Source organism: Phalacrocorax aristotelis, chromosome 9 (genome assembly GCF_949628215.1).
Source record: "Phalacrocorax aristotelis chromosome 9, bGulAri2.1, whole genome shotgun sequence".
Lineage (NCBI taxonomy): Eukaryota > Metazoa > Chordata > Aves > Suliformes > Phalacrocoracidae > Phalacrocorax > Phalacrocorax aristotelis.
The window spans coordinates 20,017,447-20,036,292 of record NC_134284.1 but is presented as its reverse complement, the minus strand read 5'-3'; the positions used below and the strand labels follow the sequence as shown (position 1 = coordinate 20,036,292).

Here is an 18,846-nt window from a genome sequence, read left to right as displayed (position 1 = left end):
TTTCTGTTTCAGGTGAGGGGAGTATTGAGTTTCTCAACAGAACTTTTTTCCATGTAAATGTGACAGTACGCTTCTGTTGACTGTCAGGGTATGAAAGATTGATTTGATAGTTGAAGTAGGAGATAGCTCTATCTCTGTATTATCACCTCAAAGCTATAATTCTTACAGTTTAAAGAAATCAAACAATTTATATGTAGCATGTATATATTTTAATATGTGCTAATTAACTCTTGATGTTATACTACAATGACCGCATAACTATAGTCACCAAATCAGTGTTGTTTCTGGATAACATTTGGTCAGGTATTGACCAATACCCAAAAGAGTTTAGTCAATACATTCACTGATGTTGGTTCAATTTGTCAGTTCTTGTTTGGGTTTTTTCTTCCATTCCAAGCATTACAACTTTTCTTAATTTCTATGTTACACCAGGTGGAACTTCTCTAAATTTGTCTAATTCTCAGTGTGCTCTCTCTTCCTGTTCTTAACAATTATCTAGCACTCTCTGCTCTGTCTTTTGGAGTTTGTTCTCACTGATTTAAAAAATAAAGCAAAAGAAATCTGGTTTCATAATTGCATGTGTATAGATCATTCTTCTCCTTTAGGAATGAGTCTTCTCAACAGTTTATGACTTACGTAAACAAGTACAGAAACACTTCCAGGGAGGTTAGCAGTCAAAGGACCAAAAGCTGGGGACGAAACAAAATGGGGGAAAGGGGAAATTGTGTTCTTGGGAAACACCCAGATAAGAAGCCCAGCTTCCTCACCTTCATGTAAAGATCTAATATTTTTCTAAGAAGCCAGTGTCTTTACATCCTGTTTTGAGGCCATGCTATTGTATGTGTGTCTGGTGTACTTTAAGGATCTTAAGCTTCCTCAGTCATTAAAGCTTCTTCTAAAAGGAAAACTTTGATACCACTTATACTGGAAGTGGTTGCTGATGTATAAGCAAAACGTATGTGGATTTTAACAGCATTCTGAATTTTAATGGAAGTATAGGCTTGCTGCTACCCATGAAGAGTTTTCTCCCAGATTTTTGGGGGTGATTTTCAAGATTAAAAAGAACAGTACCGTCTACCACTCTACACAGCAGTGTTTTTCCGGATTTGACACAGCAGATACAACAATTAGGATGTCATTAAAGCTGAAACACTCTGGTGCCCAAGCATCTCTGTCTATTTTTTTTCACTAATTCGTACTTTCTGCAATTTTTTCGTTGTTTCTCTAGAGAGATCTTTGCAGGTTCTGTGCCTTGTTTTTCTGACAGCTCCAGATTTCCACTGCTCTTTTTGTTAGTGCTGGGGTTTTCTGTTCTTAAAAGGGGATTCTGTTCCTCTGTTGAGTAAGTGCATGGTAACAGATTTTGACTTGCAGCTCTCCAGAACTGAAAACAACAATTAAATTAAAAAGACTGGCCTCTTTCCTCTGTTTGAGGTAGCAGAAGCTTTGAAAAGCATCAAGAGCAGTTAAATACCCTATAGAAAAAAGTTTAAAGCTATCACTGCAATAATAGTGGTTTGCATTTGAAAATCTGTCCACAGAGAATAAAGGCTAGAAACAAATAGCTTAGTTCAGTAGTCTGTAAAAAGTTGTTGTCCATGATAATAATATGAATTTCCTTTTTTTAAGTACTCGGCAAATGTAGCTTTTTTCTTTATTCTTCCTCCTTTTTATAGAAAATAAAGAGAATTAAATATCTAATGAAGAAATTATTTTGTAAAGCCTTCTGTTTGAAAAAAATCTTTTAATTATCTCTTATTTTCCAAACTAGCTGTACTCAATGTCAAACTTATATTTACACTACTATTTTGGCCATACAAAGAAAAAGCATGTGACATTTGAAATGGTATTGTTAAAAAAGCATTCAAGTAGCAGTAAACATTAAATTCCACTTTTTTGAACACATCTTATCTTGTAGGTTCAAGGCAAAGACCCTTCTGTTGATATTACTCAGGACCTTGTCGATGAATCTGAGGAAGAGCGTTTTGATGATATGTCATCACCAGGTCTAGAATTGCCATCTTGTGAATTAAGTCGACTAGAAGAAATTGCAGAACTTGTGGCATCTTCATTGCCTTCACCGTTACGTCGTGAAAAACTCGCACTAGCACTGGAAAATGAGGGCTATATTAAGAAGCTCTTAGAAATTTTTCATGTGTGTGAAGACTTGGAGAACATTGAAGGACTACACCACTTATATGAAATTATCAAGGGAATTTTCCTTTTGAACAGAACTGCACTTTTTGAAGTCATGTTTTCTGAGGAATGTATAATGGACGTAATTGGATGCCTAGAATATGACCCATCTTTATCACAGTCACGGAAACACAGGGAATTTCTGACTAAAACGGCAAAATTTAAAGAGGTGATTCCTATATCTGATCCAGAGCTGAAGCAAAAAATACATCAGACATACCGAGTACAGTATATTCAAGATATGGTCCTACCCACTCCCTCAGTTTTTGAGGAAAATATGCTATCAACACTTCACTCTTTCATCTTTTTCAATAAAGTGGAAATAGTTGGTATGTTACAGGTAAGTTTCAGAGTTTCACAGGCTCTTTATTTGCACTTGGGCAGAGAAAGTTGGTTAATTTTTCTTGGAAAGATTGAGGTGCTTTGGTGGAACTGTCACCTCTGTGATTCTGAAAGTCACTTTGAAGTATGACATAAAAGGCATGGATCTGAGTACTGAGGTGGTAAATACATGTTCTTAAATTTCAGATTTTGGACTAGATTCTTTGTAACTGATTTGAATGGAGCAAACCTACGTAGAATCCTGAATGAGGTTGTTTGGAATGAACGGTACTGTTTGCATTTTGAAAGGTTGATTTGTTTGGGTTTTTTTCTGTGTTTTGGGACTTTTTAGGCATAAGGTTAAAGATAATTTTTGTCATGTTACCATGACCAAAAAAAAATCAAATTACTTCACCTAAATTTCATAAATATAATCTGACACCAGGATATAACTGTTTCTAATTTGGAAGTAAATTAAATTAGTTGTTTGGAAAGTACAGTTTCAGAACATAACATTGCCTTAGGTGCTTGAATGTTTTCTTAGTTTGTCTTATAAGTCCCTAAATAATACAGCTTGGAATTACTATTTTTTTTGTGATGTATGTCTTACTGCAAATGTGAAGAGTTTATATGATGCTTTAAATATCTTACCTCAATGTCTTAAGTACTCTGCACCAGCCCGTGAACTTCCTGAACTGTGCAGAAGCAGGTGGCACATCTCTGTAATGGGAGCTTCCTAAAGCTTTCAGCTAACTCAGCAAAGTGTTGCAGCACATCTATTTTGGTTTGTAGAAGTTAATTATCATTATCTTAATTCTCCTAACATTTAATAAATGAATAGCCACTGTCTTTGTAGGGGCTGTCTGATCTGGAGAAACGGACAAAGTGATAGATGCTACTGATTAAGTTAATCATATTTATCTTCAATTGAATCTCAGAATGCACCCTGTTTAATTTCATGGAAAATAAAGCAAAGGAGAGTGAAAATTCCTTTTGCAAGCTCATACATTAAATCATATGTCAAAACTACGCCTCCCAACTTTTCATCCACCACACTCCGATGACCAGAATACTGATACTATTTAATCCACTGTCTCGGAGCTTTAATCTGTCATGTCTACACTTGGAGTATTTGATAAGCAGCCAGATGTGCAAGATGTCAACCAGCCTGGCAGCTGAGGCATGTGCCTCACTTGTTGGAGACAGACCATCACTTATTGGAGTGGCAGCTGGAGGCCTGGGAACACCTGGGGCATCTCCAGTAGTACTAGGCCCCACCTTATGCCCAGCTGAACCAGACTCTTTAGGTCTGTATGTGTGTCCTTAATCAGTGAAGTCACAAATGCGTATCTGAAACAGTCAGAAGCCCTTAATCATTTTGGAGCTGCGAGTTTGACAAAGCGTGCAAGCCTGACGTGGAAGGAGTGCTGAAAAAGCTGCAGTTAAGGGGTCTCAACTTGAGTATCCAGCATGACTAGTGTCTCTAAAGTATCTTGACCTCTTTGCAAGTGTTGCTAAATACAAAGTCTTGACGATGATATTTTTTGGCCTGAGGAGGGGAGGAATTATTTGGGAGTCTTGGTGTCAATGGCTGATTCTGAGAGGGATCTTGAACTTTGAAAAGGAAACTGAGCAGGGAGAAAGGGGACCTGATCCTGCAAAATTATTAAGGGCGTGTTTGACAGAAATCCCAAGGTAATGTAATCAAGGACTAGTGGCTGATTAGTTTCCTTTTTTCTGTCTCCTGCAACCTGTGTTAGGTTAATAGATGTAGGGTAAGCTTGGGTTCAAATATCAAGGTTTAGTGTGGGTGTGAAATTTGGTAGTTGCAGTTTACAGTTGAAATGGAGGACCAGATCTGATTTTGATTTGTTGTGTGACGGTGGGTTTCTGAACCTTATCTTCACTTCTGTTGCTGTTGTCTGTGGTTGAGAATAAAGTATAGTCCCTGTGTGGTAGAGCCAGAAGAATTAACATTGCATAACTTTGAAAGTTTGATAAATATTTCAAATTGTTCAAGTGCTTTTTACAGCTTTGAGGAGCCAAGAGTGGTAGCACACGAGGAGGAAAATATATCCTGTGCTATATTGCATTGCCTAGACCTTTCACAGTACAGCTGTACAGTATTGAGGGGGAGTTCCCTGGGTTTATAAGAATGTTGGGAATTATTTGACAGTGATGATCAGTTCTTGGTTTCGAGGGATTTAAAAGGGGCTATCACAAATTATATGCCCATTGTATTGCGAAGAGATTAAAAGGCTGGTTTGCTTGCTTGATTTTTATAGTTCTCATGGTGTAGATCTAAGCCAAGGTATTTACATGGCATTTATTAATTTATTTATAGAGCAATATGTCAGGTTGCACTTTTCTGTAACGTCTGTCCCCTAAAGTTTCATTCCCCTCTTTCTTTCTCCATCCCCCTGCTTCCCACAGTCCACGTATAAAATGTATGATACCATTCTTATACGTTTCTTTAAGCAGAATAAATAATGTTCTGAGAACAAAATTAAGACTGCTTTTGTTGATTTCACCTCTATAACTAATTCTTAAGGTCTTTCTTCCATTAGTGCATGGTTTAACAGGCATTTCTGTAGCTGATTGTATCACAGTACTTCGGTGGCGGTGTGTGTGTCATTTCATGGAAGATGTAAAGTTGTGTGTAACTGGAGTCCCTGGAATTCATTATTTCAGATCTTAAGAGATCCTGGTGCTCGGTGACCTTACATGTGTACTTAAGAAGCTGTTTCTTTTATGAGTCGTCATTAATTGAAGAGTTTCTGGTATGCTTCATGTTAGTTTATTGGGAGCCACAGATGAGTCTCAAGTTCTTAGATGATGCATAATACAAGTTGTTATGCTTCTTCTGTTGACTTCAGGTTGTCTCTCCTGGGCCTTTGAGGGTGTGACAAAAGAGCTATCTTTTTAGGAAATTTTACTTCTCAGGTCAGAAGTGAACTCCATGAGCAGCTGGTATCCTGTAACATACTGCAACTATTGCACATACAACTGGGTTGTTTTATATTCCGTTCTTTTCTACCTCGCTGGCTCTGAAGGAAAGAATAACAACTCTTACCTCCACCATGGAAAAAAAGATGAGCTCTAAAGAGTCCTCCTCATGTCAGAGTGTGTATGAACTAAAGTCGTGCTTTGCAGTTCCGCCCTCTCAGATTAACTCAGCCATACCTTAGTTACAGAAAAGTGACTAGAAATTTGTACAATGCTCTGTGCAGACTGTACCTTATGCTTTTTGTCAGGCTGGGTGACTTTGCTCAAAATTACCACTGTGTCTTATCTAAGGTATTTGGTGTCAAGATAGGACATTTAAGGTCATTAAAGGGCACTGACATTTAAGGTCAGTTTTTCAATTATAGCTAGTGAATTCTGTAAATAAGAATATTCTGGTTCTTAAGAATTCTAGCTTTCTTAGTAGAGATTTTGGACATCTTTAAAAGAAAAAAATGTACAAATTCTGTAGCCATGGAAGATACCTCTTCCATGATTTTGCTTTCTTTGGTAGGTAAATAACTGTTGCCTGTTCTGTGGTAAAACCAGAACTAGAGAATGGGTCATCTTTGGCACTTAGGGTTATGAACTGTATTCTTCCCTCCTTCATTAAGGTTAGCTTTCCCATAATCTTTATAAAAATGCTTATACTGGGCTTTTCTGAGGAATGGAGGTTAGCTTATTTGTGATTTAATTGTCTAAGATCTGTCATTTTAAGTAACTACGTCAAGATCTCACTAAACTAGATACTGTTGGTCATGATGGATAGTAAACCCACAATACTAGTATTTCCAGTCTACAGAATTAACTGCTGTGGAAACCTACTCAATTACAGGTTTTATGATCACTGTTTGTAAGATACGAAAGAGGTGTATAACATTTTTTTCCAATTTCAGCCCCTCCTAATATGCTCTTACTGCTTGGGCTCCAACCTGTTCTAGTCTTGAGATGTCATAGCCACCAAGAAACCTTGCTGAAACATGAAGTTCGCCAAGTTTTGAGAGTGGGGGTGGGACAGGTAAGTGGTGTTTCTTACTTTATATGACGCTCTTTTGCAATTTAAAAAATATATACTAATGTTCACACTGGAGGCCACCAGTTCTTTCCCTTTGTATTATTAACTAGTTCTTAAAAACCAAAAACTTGCAAAACTGCGCCATAGAGTGAGCAAACACTGTTTCCTCCTGCTCCTGCCCCCCCTTTCTCATTGGCATGTTCTTTTTGCCAGCAAGATCCTGTGGTGTTTTTATCTTCCAGAATACAGAATATTGTTAGGGCTACTTTTGAGTGTGCATTTAGACTTCAGTCTTTTATTTTCAGGAAAGTGGAGAGTGGAAGGGGAAAATTGGATGTATGTTAAGATAATTGATGTGCCTAGTAGAGCAGTGATTGCATGGCATTATGGTACTGGTAAATCAGCTTTTTAAAATACAGTAATCATATTACTGATAGTCCCCCCCTTTTCAATAACTAAAAAATTGTAGGAATTTAGGTACATCTGTATATTTTACTGGACTTACGTATAACAATGGGCTGTTTTTAATTTTGCAAGTGGTTTTACAGATAGTTCTTAACAGGACCTCGTGGATGTAAATGTAATTATCTGTAGTTGTGTTAGAGGAAGGATTGTGTCAGTGTGTGTTGGTAGTTCTTCCCAAATGTGTTAGGATTGGAACATCTTCTGCCAGTCTGCTGTTCTACAGTAGTTGGCTCAGGGATAACTCTAGAGATTTACCTTCGGCAAAATTTACCTTGAAATAAAAGTAAAACGATGCCACTTTCTAGGGGAAATAACTTAGTGAAAGTAGTTTTCAAGTGGTGCATGCTAATAATTTCTGAGATCAACTTTTTCATTGTAGAAAATTATTTTCAATGTGTACAGAAACTCCAGATGTGATCAGGTGGATCCCACTGCTGCTTCAGTATGTTGTCTCGAGTGGAAATAGCTTATTGATGGAGAATGAAGGCATGTGTGGGAAGGCAGTCTGAGATAAAGGAGACTGCAACATTTTAAACTACGAAATCTTCTGGTGTGGTAGCAGGAAGGAATGCATGTTTGAAGCTGCAATTCTCTGTTTGCTGGTAACATTTTATGAAACTTTCACTTTCTGGGCTGAAATATTATTTCTGCCTAAAATGGAGGTGGAAAATTGGATGGGAAGTATGCTTGTTTTCCAGATTAAGTCATTGAATTTCTTGGAATTTTTTTTTGAGAAATGGATGTTTTTTGTCATTTATCTGTAATCACAGACATGAAGTATCTGATAACTGAAAGTTAAATATAATTAAGAGAGGCCTGCTTTCGAAAAAAAATTTTTTAAGTGCCTTTTGGGAGGAGGAGGGCTGCTCTGAAAGTTGAATCACAAATGTAAATAGTGTCTTTTTTTGTGATCTTACTTTGTGGGTTTTCTTGTTTCTGAAGTCATAAATGAGTGAGTAGATAGCCTGGCTTAATTTTATCCTCATGAACTTTGAAAGGTATTGAATCCTAGGAGCATCTACTTAGGTATTGCAAAAGCATAAATGAATAAACTTACTGTTTCGTATATCTGTAATTTAGGTATTGCACATGCAATAATCTCTGTGCATGGAGAAAATAGCTAGATTCTGCATATACCCTGTAAAATATCATTTGCAGTTTTGTTTTCTTGAAAAACAGTTGTGACCTTCACAGCTTCTAAGATACATCCAAATGGGGTTTGATACTTGTCTGCATGAAGAGGCCAGATACTGCAAAGAATTATGCATTTGCACTGTGTTCACTTCACAGACATATTTTTGGGGATTTTTGCAAGTTGGAAAAGAAACCAGAAAACACTTAAGTGTTTGTAATACTAGCATTTGGTGTTGGTGCTTTGTGGCTTCTAAAGTACGTGAACTCTGCTGTCAAACTATGCATTTCCATAGATTTTGGTAGTGTTGCTCAGGAATGTATCTTTAGATATGCTGCCCTTGTCATTAATTTTACAACTTGAGAGAGCATCTTGCATTTAACATGTTCATTGCAATCACCATTTTTTCTATAAATGTGAGAGGGTTGGGGTTTTTCCCATCAATAACAATCTGTCTACCTTTCATTAAGTATCTGGAATGAGACAGCACCTAAATGCATTTCAGGGCTAAGACATAACTGCAAATTTAGTAATAAGTTGTTCTAATTTTCTTGGAATAACTGCCATTTACTGCATATTAGCCATGTAAGGGCGGGATGTTTCGAATCACTCAGATCCATCTTTATTTGTCTGATTTTAAATAAATCACGGTTTTTCTGAGACACAGAGATTTCATATCTGAGACCCAGATAATCCTATTAACTTAAAAATACAATGTATTTAGTGGACTTTGGGAGAGATGGTGTGGGAAATGTGTCAGTATTTTATTTAAGACAGAATTTTCAAGTGCTGTATCATAGTATATATGTGAGGGGTTGAAAAATGGTAACATACCGAACTTCTCAAAATTCTTCCTGAAACATTGTCAGCATTGAAGTCTTCCTCACTTGCCAATGTTAGGAAGTCCCCTCTGCAAGCCCAGTAGCAGGGCGAGTGGGTTGGCATTCAGTGTGGATGGCCACATCTGGAACCAGGCAGGGGTGGGGTGGGATCTGATCAGAAAGCTGAGCTGGGGTCCTGCCCAGCAAGGCCCTGCCTGCCACGCTCTGCTGTGTAGCTCTGGTTGGAGGTGCAGCTTCCCTGGCCCCCTTGGTCTCTGGGGCTCTGCAGTGGGTCGTAAATGAGACCTGTGTTATCACCAGCAGTGCAGGGTCTCCTCGTCTCCTTCCACATTTTGACTAAAAATAATTTGATACTTTGGGTAATATCATGTGCCTTTTTTTTTTATGCAGAAGCACACCAGTCATGGGTCTGACATATATAAATGCTGAAATTCCCATTATTTTTTTCCCAGTAACCATTCTGAGATATATCTGTGGTATTGACTTGCACTTACTGACAGGTATTATGAAGGAGGTGAAAAGTTCATTTCACAGTAAGAGTGGAAACAGGGGTTACACTTCCCAGTTGGGGATGAGCATGCATCTTCTCAGAAGTTTTGATAGATTATTTCTACGTCTTGATCAAAATAGCAAAAAGAGAAATGAAAGCAAACTACTTAGCCTTTTCTTGAACACACTGCTAATTGTGGTAAATAACTTGCATGTTCTTCAAAAGAACTGGATTTGATGGTTTTTGATTTTGGGGTTTTCTGGTTTTGGAGTTTTTTTCCCAGTAAAAAGTATGTCATTATCTCTACTGTGGGTTAGCTATGTTACCTGTAATGTGTAATGAGTAAAATATTAGAACAGAAAACTTACCAAGCCATGTAACAGCTGGGTAGCAGGTAGGCAAACATCCTTGCATTCTTTCATCACAGCTTAAATTATGTTTATTGAAATCAAAGACCTTAATAGTTGTTTTGAACATGTTTAACTGTTGAAATCTGAACGTCAAGCTTTATATTTCCAGTGCTCAATCCTCCACAGTGAATTTAAGTAAACCTCAAATGAGGCCTCTCCTGTCTTGTTTTGTTTTTGAATTAGTCACAGAAGTAGCACCTGAAATTGTGTCCAGAAATCATTTTGTTCATTATCACTGGGTTGTTGGGTCAGGTTAGAAGCACAGCATCAAACGAGGAAACGTGGCATACCCTAATTATAGGGTTTACCTTATAGAGTGGTGAAATGCCTTGTAGGGTAGTAGCTCATGCCAGCCTATTTTGGGTTTATCTATGTTGTGCAGTGCCATGGTTTGGGTTGTGACAGCATTATAGCTGCATTAGCATGGTGTGCTGTTGGAACTGAGGTACTAATTTTCTCAGCAAGGTTGCAAGGCGAGCCTGGATGAGGTGCCTAGATAACTTTGCAATACAAGAAAGTTTATGCGGATGTATCTGTACTGCTTCACGGTTCTGCTTTATACTGTGTAAACATAAGCAAGGCAACTTGAGTTTCTTGCACTGTGGTGTTGGGGTGGAGGGATGTGCGCATGGTGTTACTGACTTCACAAGAAGCAACACTGGCAGCTTTTTGAAAAAAATCTATTTGCACCTGATGTACAGGTATCTTTTTCAAGCAAGTGCTGTCTTATTACTGTATAATATTGGGGGAAGGTTTATTTCTGTCTTAATAATCATCTAGTTGTTAGGACTGTAAAGGTTATGGGAAGCTAAGTATTGCCGCCTCTTTCAGTCCACATACTTGTTTGTAATGTGATGGCTGCTGTTAGTAGTTTTGCTAAGGTACAGCAGTATGAAAAATAACAGAATGGTTTTTGTTTGCTGCCAGCCAGAATGCCCCACAAATGCTGTACATAATAGGAATGGTTATTTTGATTTGGTTTCTAGAATTCACCCTTTTCATAACAGTAGGGGGAAAGAATCTCACCCCGTTCCTGCTATTAGGTAGCTCTCCCTTTGTTGTGTACTTGCTTCAGTTCTACCAAGATCTTGTAACATTCCAAAGATGTGTGTGTAGAGCTGAGTGGGAGATCATGTTTATCAAAATATGTGAACAGTTGAAGCAAGGGTATTTTAATGTGGTTTAGGGGGATGAGCATGTGACAGTGGGGAAGGAGGTTGGAGAAGTCGTCATAGACAAGATGATGAGAATGGCAGTAGAGAATAGAAAAAGGACTGCCAAAAGGCAATACAAGATACATTGTAACTGAGGGGTGGGGGTGGTGTTTAACCTTATAAAAGCTCAAAACCCAAGATTCATGAATTTGTCTGAAAACTGAATTAGAAAGTTGATACTGGTATGATTAACTACAGTACGCAAGCATATGTTCACTGCAGGAGACACGGTTTAGATGAACTTTATATTATACTAGGATGGCTTTTGATATTGTCAAATAAACAAATGGTATTGTTTTGCCTTTGTAGGAAGATGAAAAATTTCTGACGGACTTGTTTGCGCAACTAACAGATGAAGCCACAGATGAGGAGAAAAGACAGGAATTGGTAAGAAATCTGTAAAACATACATGAAAGGGACAGTTACTACAAAGTGATACGTACATCTTTTTTTTTTAAATTACTAACTAGTATATTATTCCTGTTTTTCAGGTAAATTTTCTGAAAGAGTTTTGTGCATTCTCTCAAACACTGCAACCTCAAAACAGAGATGCGTTTTTCAAAACCTTGTCAAATATGGGCATACTGCCAGCACTAGAAGTCATATTGGTAAGTCGGCTCAGTTTTATTTGTGGTAACAATATTGTATATCTCCAGAGAGTTTTTCTTAAAAAGTAAGTATGCCAAACTTCAGTCACATGGTTCTCAAGTGTTTGATTCGTTTGTCTTGTCTTAGCTTGAGATTCAGAACACTTAATTTTTGTAAAACTTTAAAAGCAGTTACAATATGGCATTCGTAAATGCCCTGGCATTCTTAAATTTTTGTTTTCTCATTTGCTTTCCAATCTTGACATGCTTCTTAGTGTACAATTGAGTAAGAAAACAGGAAAATAGACCACAGGGCAGGGAAACCATGAAATTTATTGTTGAAAGTATGAAGAAGAGGTTAGAGCCAATTCAGCTTTAGAATATAGTTTTAGTAATAGTTAGGTATGGCTTCTAAGCAGGAATTAAAAGCTATATGATTTCTGTTTTTCATTCCATTTAAGCCTTTTCTTTTAAGGAAACATAAGTGACGTTATTTGACCTTTCCAGGGTATGGATGATACACAAGTACGAAGCGCAGCCACTGATATATTCTCATATTTGGTTGAATACAACCCATCCATGGTACGAGAGTTTGTCATGCAGGAAGCGCAGCAGAATGATGATGTAAGTAGAGGGTCCCCAGAAATGTGTGTATTGTTTTTTGAAGTTACTGTTTTATGTTTAGAACTCTATTAAATGACATGAGCCCTAGTTCTGAAGAGTATGGAATATTGCCATGATGGTTAAAGGATACTGAACTACCATGTTTTTAAAAGTCCTTTTAGTCAGGTGAGATGAGTGTCCACCTTTTTGCATATCCTTGTTCCATTGTGTGTAAAGTAAAATAGGTTACCCTAAGCCACCATTTTGGTTAACATCAACTGTCATACAGGCAGAACAAAATGGTTTGAATGATGGCCTCCTTAAAATGTGAAATATAAATTTCAGTCTTGATCTTAGCATGTACATGTGTTTTTAATTTACTTGTAAGAAACCTGTGTTCAGTTTACTCATGCACATTGAAAGTGCAGTTATGGCCCTAAGTGTTTAAGAACCCTTTTTGACAGAGGTTTACGTTTCTCAGAGATACTCTGTAGCTGGTTAATACAGAATGCTAGCACACAGCTAGTAGTAAGAAGGGCATTGCAACGTGGTATTCAGTGGAGAAAAACCATCGTGCTGCCTCCTCCATACAGGAGACAGCGTTTTTTCCTGTATCTGCCAAAAACATGCCAGAGTACAGGAAGCTTCTAGTACTGCTACTTCTGTTCTGGAAGAAAGGGGCAGCTGGGACAGGGAATATCGCTGGGATGGTTCCAGCCATTTGAATCTGATGGCTGACCTCTTTCGTGGGGACAGTGGTAACCAAGCAACTTCAAGTGCAGGGATTCCTAAATGTAAATATTATTTTCTACATTTATGTGTTATTCTTGTTTTCTGCAAATACATGATTGGGTTATTTTTAGGTGAAAATAATCTCATCAAGTTCAATAGCATTATAAAATTTACTGTTGTATGTTTGTGGAAATAAAACTCTTGGTATGCATTCTAAAGGGGGATACAAATTAAAACTTCTGTACTCTGAAAATGCTTCCAGAAATCAGTTGATTTTGAGACTGTTAAGCATCTGTCTCTGTACTTTTTGTGTTTTGGCATTTCAGTTCAGACTGAGTTCTAAATTAGATTATTAATTTCAGAACTATTTTTAGTTGCTTTGAAAGATTCTTCTTCACTGCTTGCTGCCTTACTGGTGAACCACTGACCAGAATGTGTCACTGGCATGTAAAGTTCATTTGTTTCTGTTAATGTAGGGTTTTTTGTTTGGTAGTTGTTTACATTTTACAAAATTTTGATGGAACACCATTTTTAACCAGGTGGTAACTCTTCTAGAAGATAACTTCAGATTTGGGGCAAGGGAGTAATGTTAGAACTGATTTTTGCTTTTTTTTTCTTCCTCCCCCCCGTTAGGATATATTACTCATTAACCTTATTATAGAACACATGATTTGTGACACAGATCCAGAACTTGGAGGGGCAGTGCTACTCATGGGTTTGCTTCGTACCTTAGTTGATCCAGAAAATATGCTTGCCACTGCCAATGTAAGTAAATACTTTCAAATGAAATTATGGTTGTTTGTTGTAGAGTATTTGTTTATATGTTACATATTTAATTTTTTAAAAAATTTTTGTTCTTTAGAAAACAGAAAAGACAGAGTTCTTGGGTTTCTTCTACAAACATTGTATGCATGTTCTGACAGCCCCGTTATTGGCCAATACTACAGAGGACAAGCCTAGCAAAGGTAATGCAACTCTGGCTGTTGGGCTTATCAAGGCTGTTGAATGTCAATGTTTAAAACAGAGTAACTGTCAGAGGATGTTTTCTGTCTTATAGAGAATCTCAGGCAATGATACATAGTTTGGAGTAAAATGTAGATTCATTATTTAGTCATTTGAATAACTCGTAAGTATAAAATTCAGCAAAGGAATCTGATTTAAGAAGTGAAAAGCATTTGTTACAGCTTTTGCTTCAGCAAAAATTAAAATACTTGTATAAGTTTTAATAACTCATGGGGCTGTTCAGTAACATAGACTTGTAAATATGTGTAAATGTTTTTTAAGGTCAGGGATTACTAGACAGGATACAAAACTGCCCCTGAGAAGGTGTGTGACACAATACTGTGCTGGATTTTGAGATCAGTGATGGCTACTAGCAGCAGTACTGTTTGTTTATTACTATTATAAAACATCCAAAATGGATGTGAAAGGAAGTACATAAATGATTCATAAACATTCTGTAAACTTTTGAATTTATTGTAGAGATTTACAATAAATTAGTTAAATTAATCTGTTATATCTGATAGTTTGGAAGTGAGATTTTTACTGTTTAAAATACTTGTGGTGTTTAATGGTCAACAATCTGTCAATATTTTTGAAAAGGTAGCATTACCTTTTAAAATAGATTAAATCTAACATGTATTTCAATTATTATTTGTCTACTTAAAAGCAGGATTTGAGTTACTTTTTTGTATATGCTGATATATGTCTTAGGAAGTATTAAAAGAGCCTGGGATATTTCTTGCATAGTACTTCTGTCAAGAGGTGTGATAGATCACATTTTTGGTACAGACTTAGTCAAGGTGCTGTATACAGGGCAGTATTTTGTGATCTATACATGTGGACATCATAATGAGATTTGGGTAAATAAGCCTGCCTGCTTATGTTAGTGTACTGTCTGTACAACTTACGTACCATACTCTGAACCTTCAAACACTGATTTAAGATAGACAGAATGTAATTGTTTCTATAGTTCAGAGGGTTTCCTGCCATATCTGTATAAACAGAAAGTAAAATATTCAGTCCCTAACAGCCTTGTTCAATTTCTATTTTAAAAACTAAACATATCCTGCAGCACGTTCTCTAAACTCTCTGCGAGAAGTACTTGGAAATGTTTACCAGACTGTAGTTGGGTATTTGATGTTAGCTTCTGAAGGCAATATCCTAGATATGTTTAATTGTTTTGTTTTTATTACAGATGATTTTCAGACAGCCCAACTCTTGGCATTAATACTGGAATTGCTAACTTTCTGCGTAGAGCATCATACTTATCACATAAAAAACTACATCATTAACAAAGATATCCTGCGAAGGGTACTCGTTCTCATGGCCTCAAAGCATGCTTTCTTGGCATTGTGTAAGTTTGAAAGCTAAAGAATAAACTAGTATTTTCTGAAGTGTTACATATCTTCATTCTGCTGGAAGGAAACTGTTCACAGATCACGAAAGTTTGTGACTGAATACAGAAATTCTGTTATACTCTGTGTTTCTCATACCAAATGTCAGCTAGTATTAGTAAATAATTTTGATTTATAGAGGCCTTTTTTTCTAAAAAGCAGAATTTTTCTTAATCTCAAATGTAGAGGTGAATTGAAAAGACAGTATGTCAATATTGAATATCCTAAGATAGCCATTGTAAGTTTTGATATTTTTAAAGTAGAAATTATCAGAGGTATTTTAGAGATACTGTTATCTGACTGCATTGAAACAGCACAGAGGTTCAGTGTGCTGCTCTTCAAACTCTGATAGTTTCTTGGCCATGCTCAGCACAGTAATAGCAAAGCATTGTGACTTAATTCTGGAGGCAAGTAAGAGATTTTTTTCCATGAGTGTTGTGCACGTCGAGTAAAACAAAGCCTAAAGTTGACTGAGCAATACAATAAGAATTTCCTTTAAACTTGTAACTGAATCACCTGCATTTGGTTTTAGAACCCTTGAATAATCTTTCTTCATATACACCTAGTTGCTAAGCAAAATGTGCTGCCTTATAGTGAGACGATGGTCTACTTTCTATTTATGGACGTTCACATGCTTGTTTATGCTTTGGAGTTTTCGGAAGAGCTTTAAACTGGATGTAAATTAAGTCCTAGCTTTACTATGCGTGTGAAGAAAATGTCACTTACCAATTCTAAAATTAGATAGTTTGCATCCTAATCAAATAGGACTTCAATAAATGTAATCAAACTTACATTTGAATAGTAAGAATGATAGGCAAATTTCCCCAGCTCTAGTGAGAAAGTATTTTATCATAAGTAATTTTAAAAAATTAAAAATACACCTTTATGTTAGTAGTAATATGGTTAAACAGTAGTATATAATTTCTTCAGTGAACATAGGTGGTTTCACTTGTGCGTTTATGGTGGAGGATCACTTTATGATAAAATAGGTAAGTAACCTTCAGCAGTATAGTCAAGACTGTTGAGAAGCAGTGAATAGGTGAATATATTAGCTGGTCCAAATAATTTAATGCTGTATAAGAACTGAGTTTGTAAATTGCCCTAACTAACGCTGAGTAGTTTCTGGATTTTTTTTCTTTTAAACTCAAAAATTCTTTTGACAACACTTCTGTTTCAGGTGCCCTTCGTTTCAAGAGAAAGATAATTGGACTAAAGGATGAATTCTATAACCGTTACATAATGAAAAGTTTTTTGTTTGAACCTGTGGTCAAAGCATTTCTAAATAATGGTTCCCGTTACAATCTGATGAACTCTGCCATAATAGAGATGTTTGAATTTATCAGAGTGGTGAGTGCTGTTATATGCCGAAGATAATTACTGTATTGTTTGTTCTTGTAGTTCAAGAAGACTTTTCTTTTGCTTGTGCCCTAAATTATGCTATCATAGTGATGTGACCATATGATACAGTATTTCAGTGAACTTTCTTTTCTATCACTTACATATTGGTACATGTTCTTCCTTAAGTTCAAACAGTACCATGACTGGAAAATTAAATTCAGTTGATACTCAGTGACAGTACCCAGATTTGCAAAGGCAGCCCTAATCAAGTTTCATCGTGCAGATTGGAAGGGCCTGTTAAGACAGGAATGTCATTTGAAACTGCTGCTACAAAAACATCAAATTTAGTCGTGCTCTGTAATGTCAATTCAACAGACTATAGAAACATACAGAAGAGATATCAGTCTCTTTTGATTATATTAATGGAGTGCTACAAAGTCCCTTCTGTGGGGAGTCTCTTAAAATATTCATGCATTTTTGGCTGCCTGCACAGTGCTGTTTCCTCACTGTTGTCTGCATCCAGATTCTGACAAGCTGCTGTACAGACTGTAAATGTGGTAAGTGGGGCCAAACTAGGGGCAGACAGTTGTGGAGGAGTAAGTGGGTGGGGAAAAAAGGAGGCTTTGCACCCTCTTGAAATCTCTGTGCTGTTTACCTCCTTCCTCTTTGAGTTGGGACTCAAGGTAATTCAGGACTGAGATTCGAACTTGATCATCATGGAAGAGTTGGTTTAAAAGTGGTTTTGAAGCTATGAAAAAAGATAATCCATATAGGTGGCCCTCACTTTTGTGCTGTGGTCGTTCAGTACTCTGTGGGGTTGTGTGCTGATTCTACAGCTCATGCTATGAGGAGATAAATAATCTTTTATTTTCTTATCCTCCTTTTCACATAGATACCTAGGTTGCATTTCCAGAATACTTCTTGGGATCTGGAAATAATTTTTGTCAATTTTATTTTATTCAGATTTATTCTTAAAGACCTCAGATTTTAAGTGTGCTTTTGTTATTATGGGCGTATTACCATTCATTAAGAGGTGACCTTTGAGCATATAACCAAAAAAGAAAATAACCAGTGTATTAAGATTTATGTTGCTTTTCTTGCCCTTAGTAGAAGACACTGTAGGTGTTTATTCTGCAGTGCATTGCAGGAGCCGTGCAGTGCTAAGGAAGCCAAAGAACGCACAGGAGCAATTTTCCTCCTGCAGGATGCAGACCTGTGCTAGTCTCAGATACCTAGAGTGGCTTTGGGCAGCCACAACACTAAACTGAAATAGCAGAACAGTTAGGAGGTTTTTGAAAAGGACCTTGACCAGCACTACAGGGCCACAAAGGAAAAACTTGGTGTCTGATGAAAAAAGTCTTCCTTGTTCTCATCCTAAAGAAATGCATTGAATAATTATTTTTACATAAGTAGTTCATTTGCAGCAAGGAAAGAAACAATATGAATAAGTCTGTATCTTGTAAACATATTCTTTATTTCACTGATTACAACAGGTATCAGTTAATCTATTAATATAAAGTACAGTAGGAAACACTTTCTAGAACTGTTTTTAGTATAATTTTCTGTCCAGGTTTTAGGGTTGTATTCATGTGTTTTGAAGGTGATATTGCTAGAAAATTGCTGCTATTATGCCTATTTCACTAATCGAATATTTAAAGCTCTAGATTTTTAACCACACCTGTAGGCATAATACTCATTTTCACATAAGCTAATTACTATGATGCTTCCTATAGAATGCTTAAAATTAATCTCTCATTTCAGTTACTTTTTATATTGTATTAAATAAATTCATGTGAACGAAAATAAGTCACTTTGTTTGTTCGTTCCTATAGGAAGATATAAAATCGTTAACGGCTCATGTAATTGAAAATTACTGGAAGGCACTGGAAGACGTAGATTATGTGCAGACATTCAAAGGACTGAAACTACGATTTGAGCAACAAAGGGAAAGACAAGATAATCCAAAACTTGACAGGTAAAAGGCACTAAATGCTCTTATTAGTATATCAGTGCTTTAATTCTGGTTTGGGAATATTGGTGGGTTGTTGTGTGATAGTGGGAAATGTAAATAACTTATTACTCCTGCTTATATCTCAGGCCTT

The 18,846-nt window shown here is 36.7% G+C and overlaps 1 protein-coding gene across 2 annotated transcripts in view; it reads left to right on the top strand.

Annotated features, from left to right (window-relative positions):
• Positions 1–18,846, top strand: part of PPP4R3A (protein phosphatase 4 regulatory subunit 3A) — a 47,230-nt gene that overhangs the window by 20,013 nt on the left and 8,371 nt on the right. For both annotated transcript variants that reach the window (XM_075103727.1, XM_075103728.1), the window contains 9 exons: positions 1,919–2,536; positions 11,398–11,475; positions 11,580–11,696; positions 12,183–12,299; positions 13,644–13,775; positions 13,873–13,975; positions 15,208–15,366; positions 16,584–16,753; positions 18,577–18,719. In XM_075103727.1, coding sequence (XP_074959828.1) covers positions 1,919–2,536; positions 11,398–11,475; positions 11,580–11,696; positions 12,183–12,299; positions 13,644–13,775; positions 13,873–13,975; positions 15,208–15,366; positions 16,584–16,753; positions 18,577–18,719 — 1,637 coding nt within the window. The remainder of the gene's footprint in view (positions 1–1,918; positions 2,537–11,397; positions 11,476–11,579; positions 11,697–12,182; positions 12,300–13,643; positions 13,776–13,872; positions 13,976–15,207; positions 15,367–16,583; positions 16,754–18,576; positions 18,720–18,846) is intronic.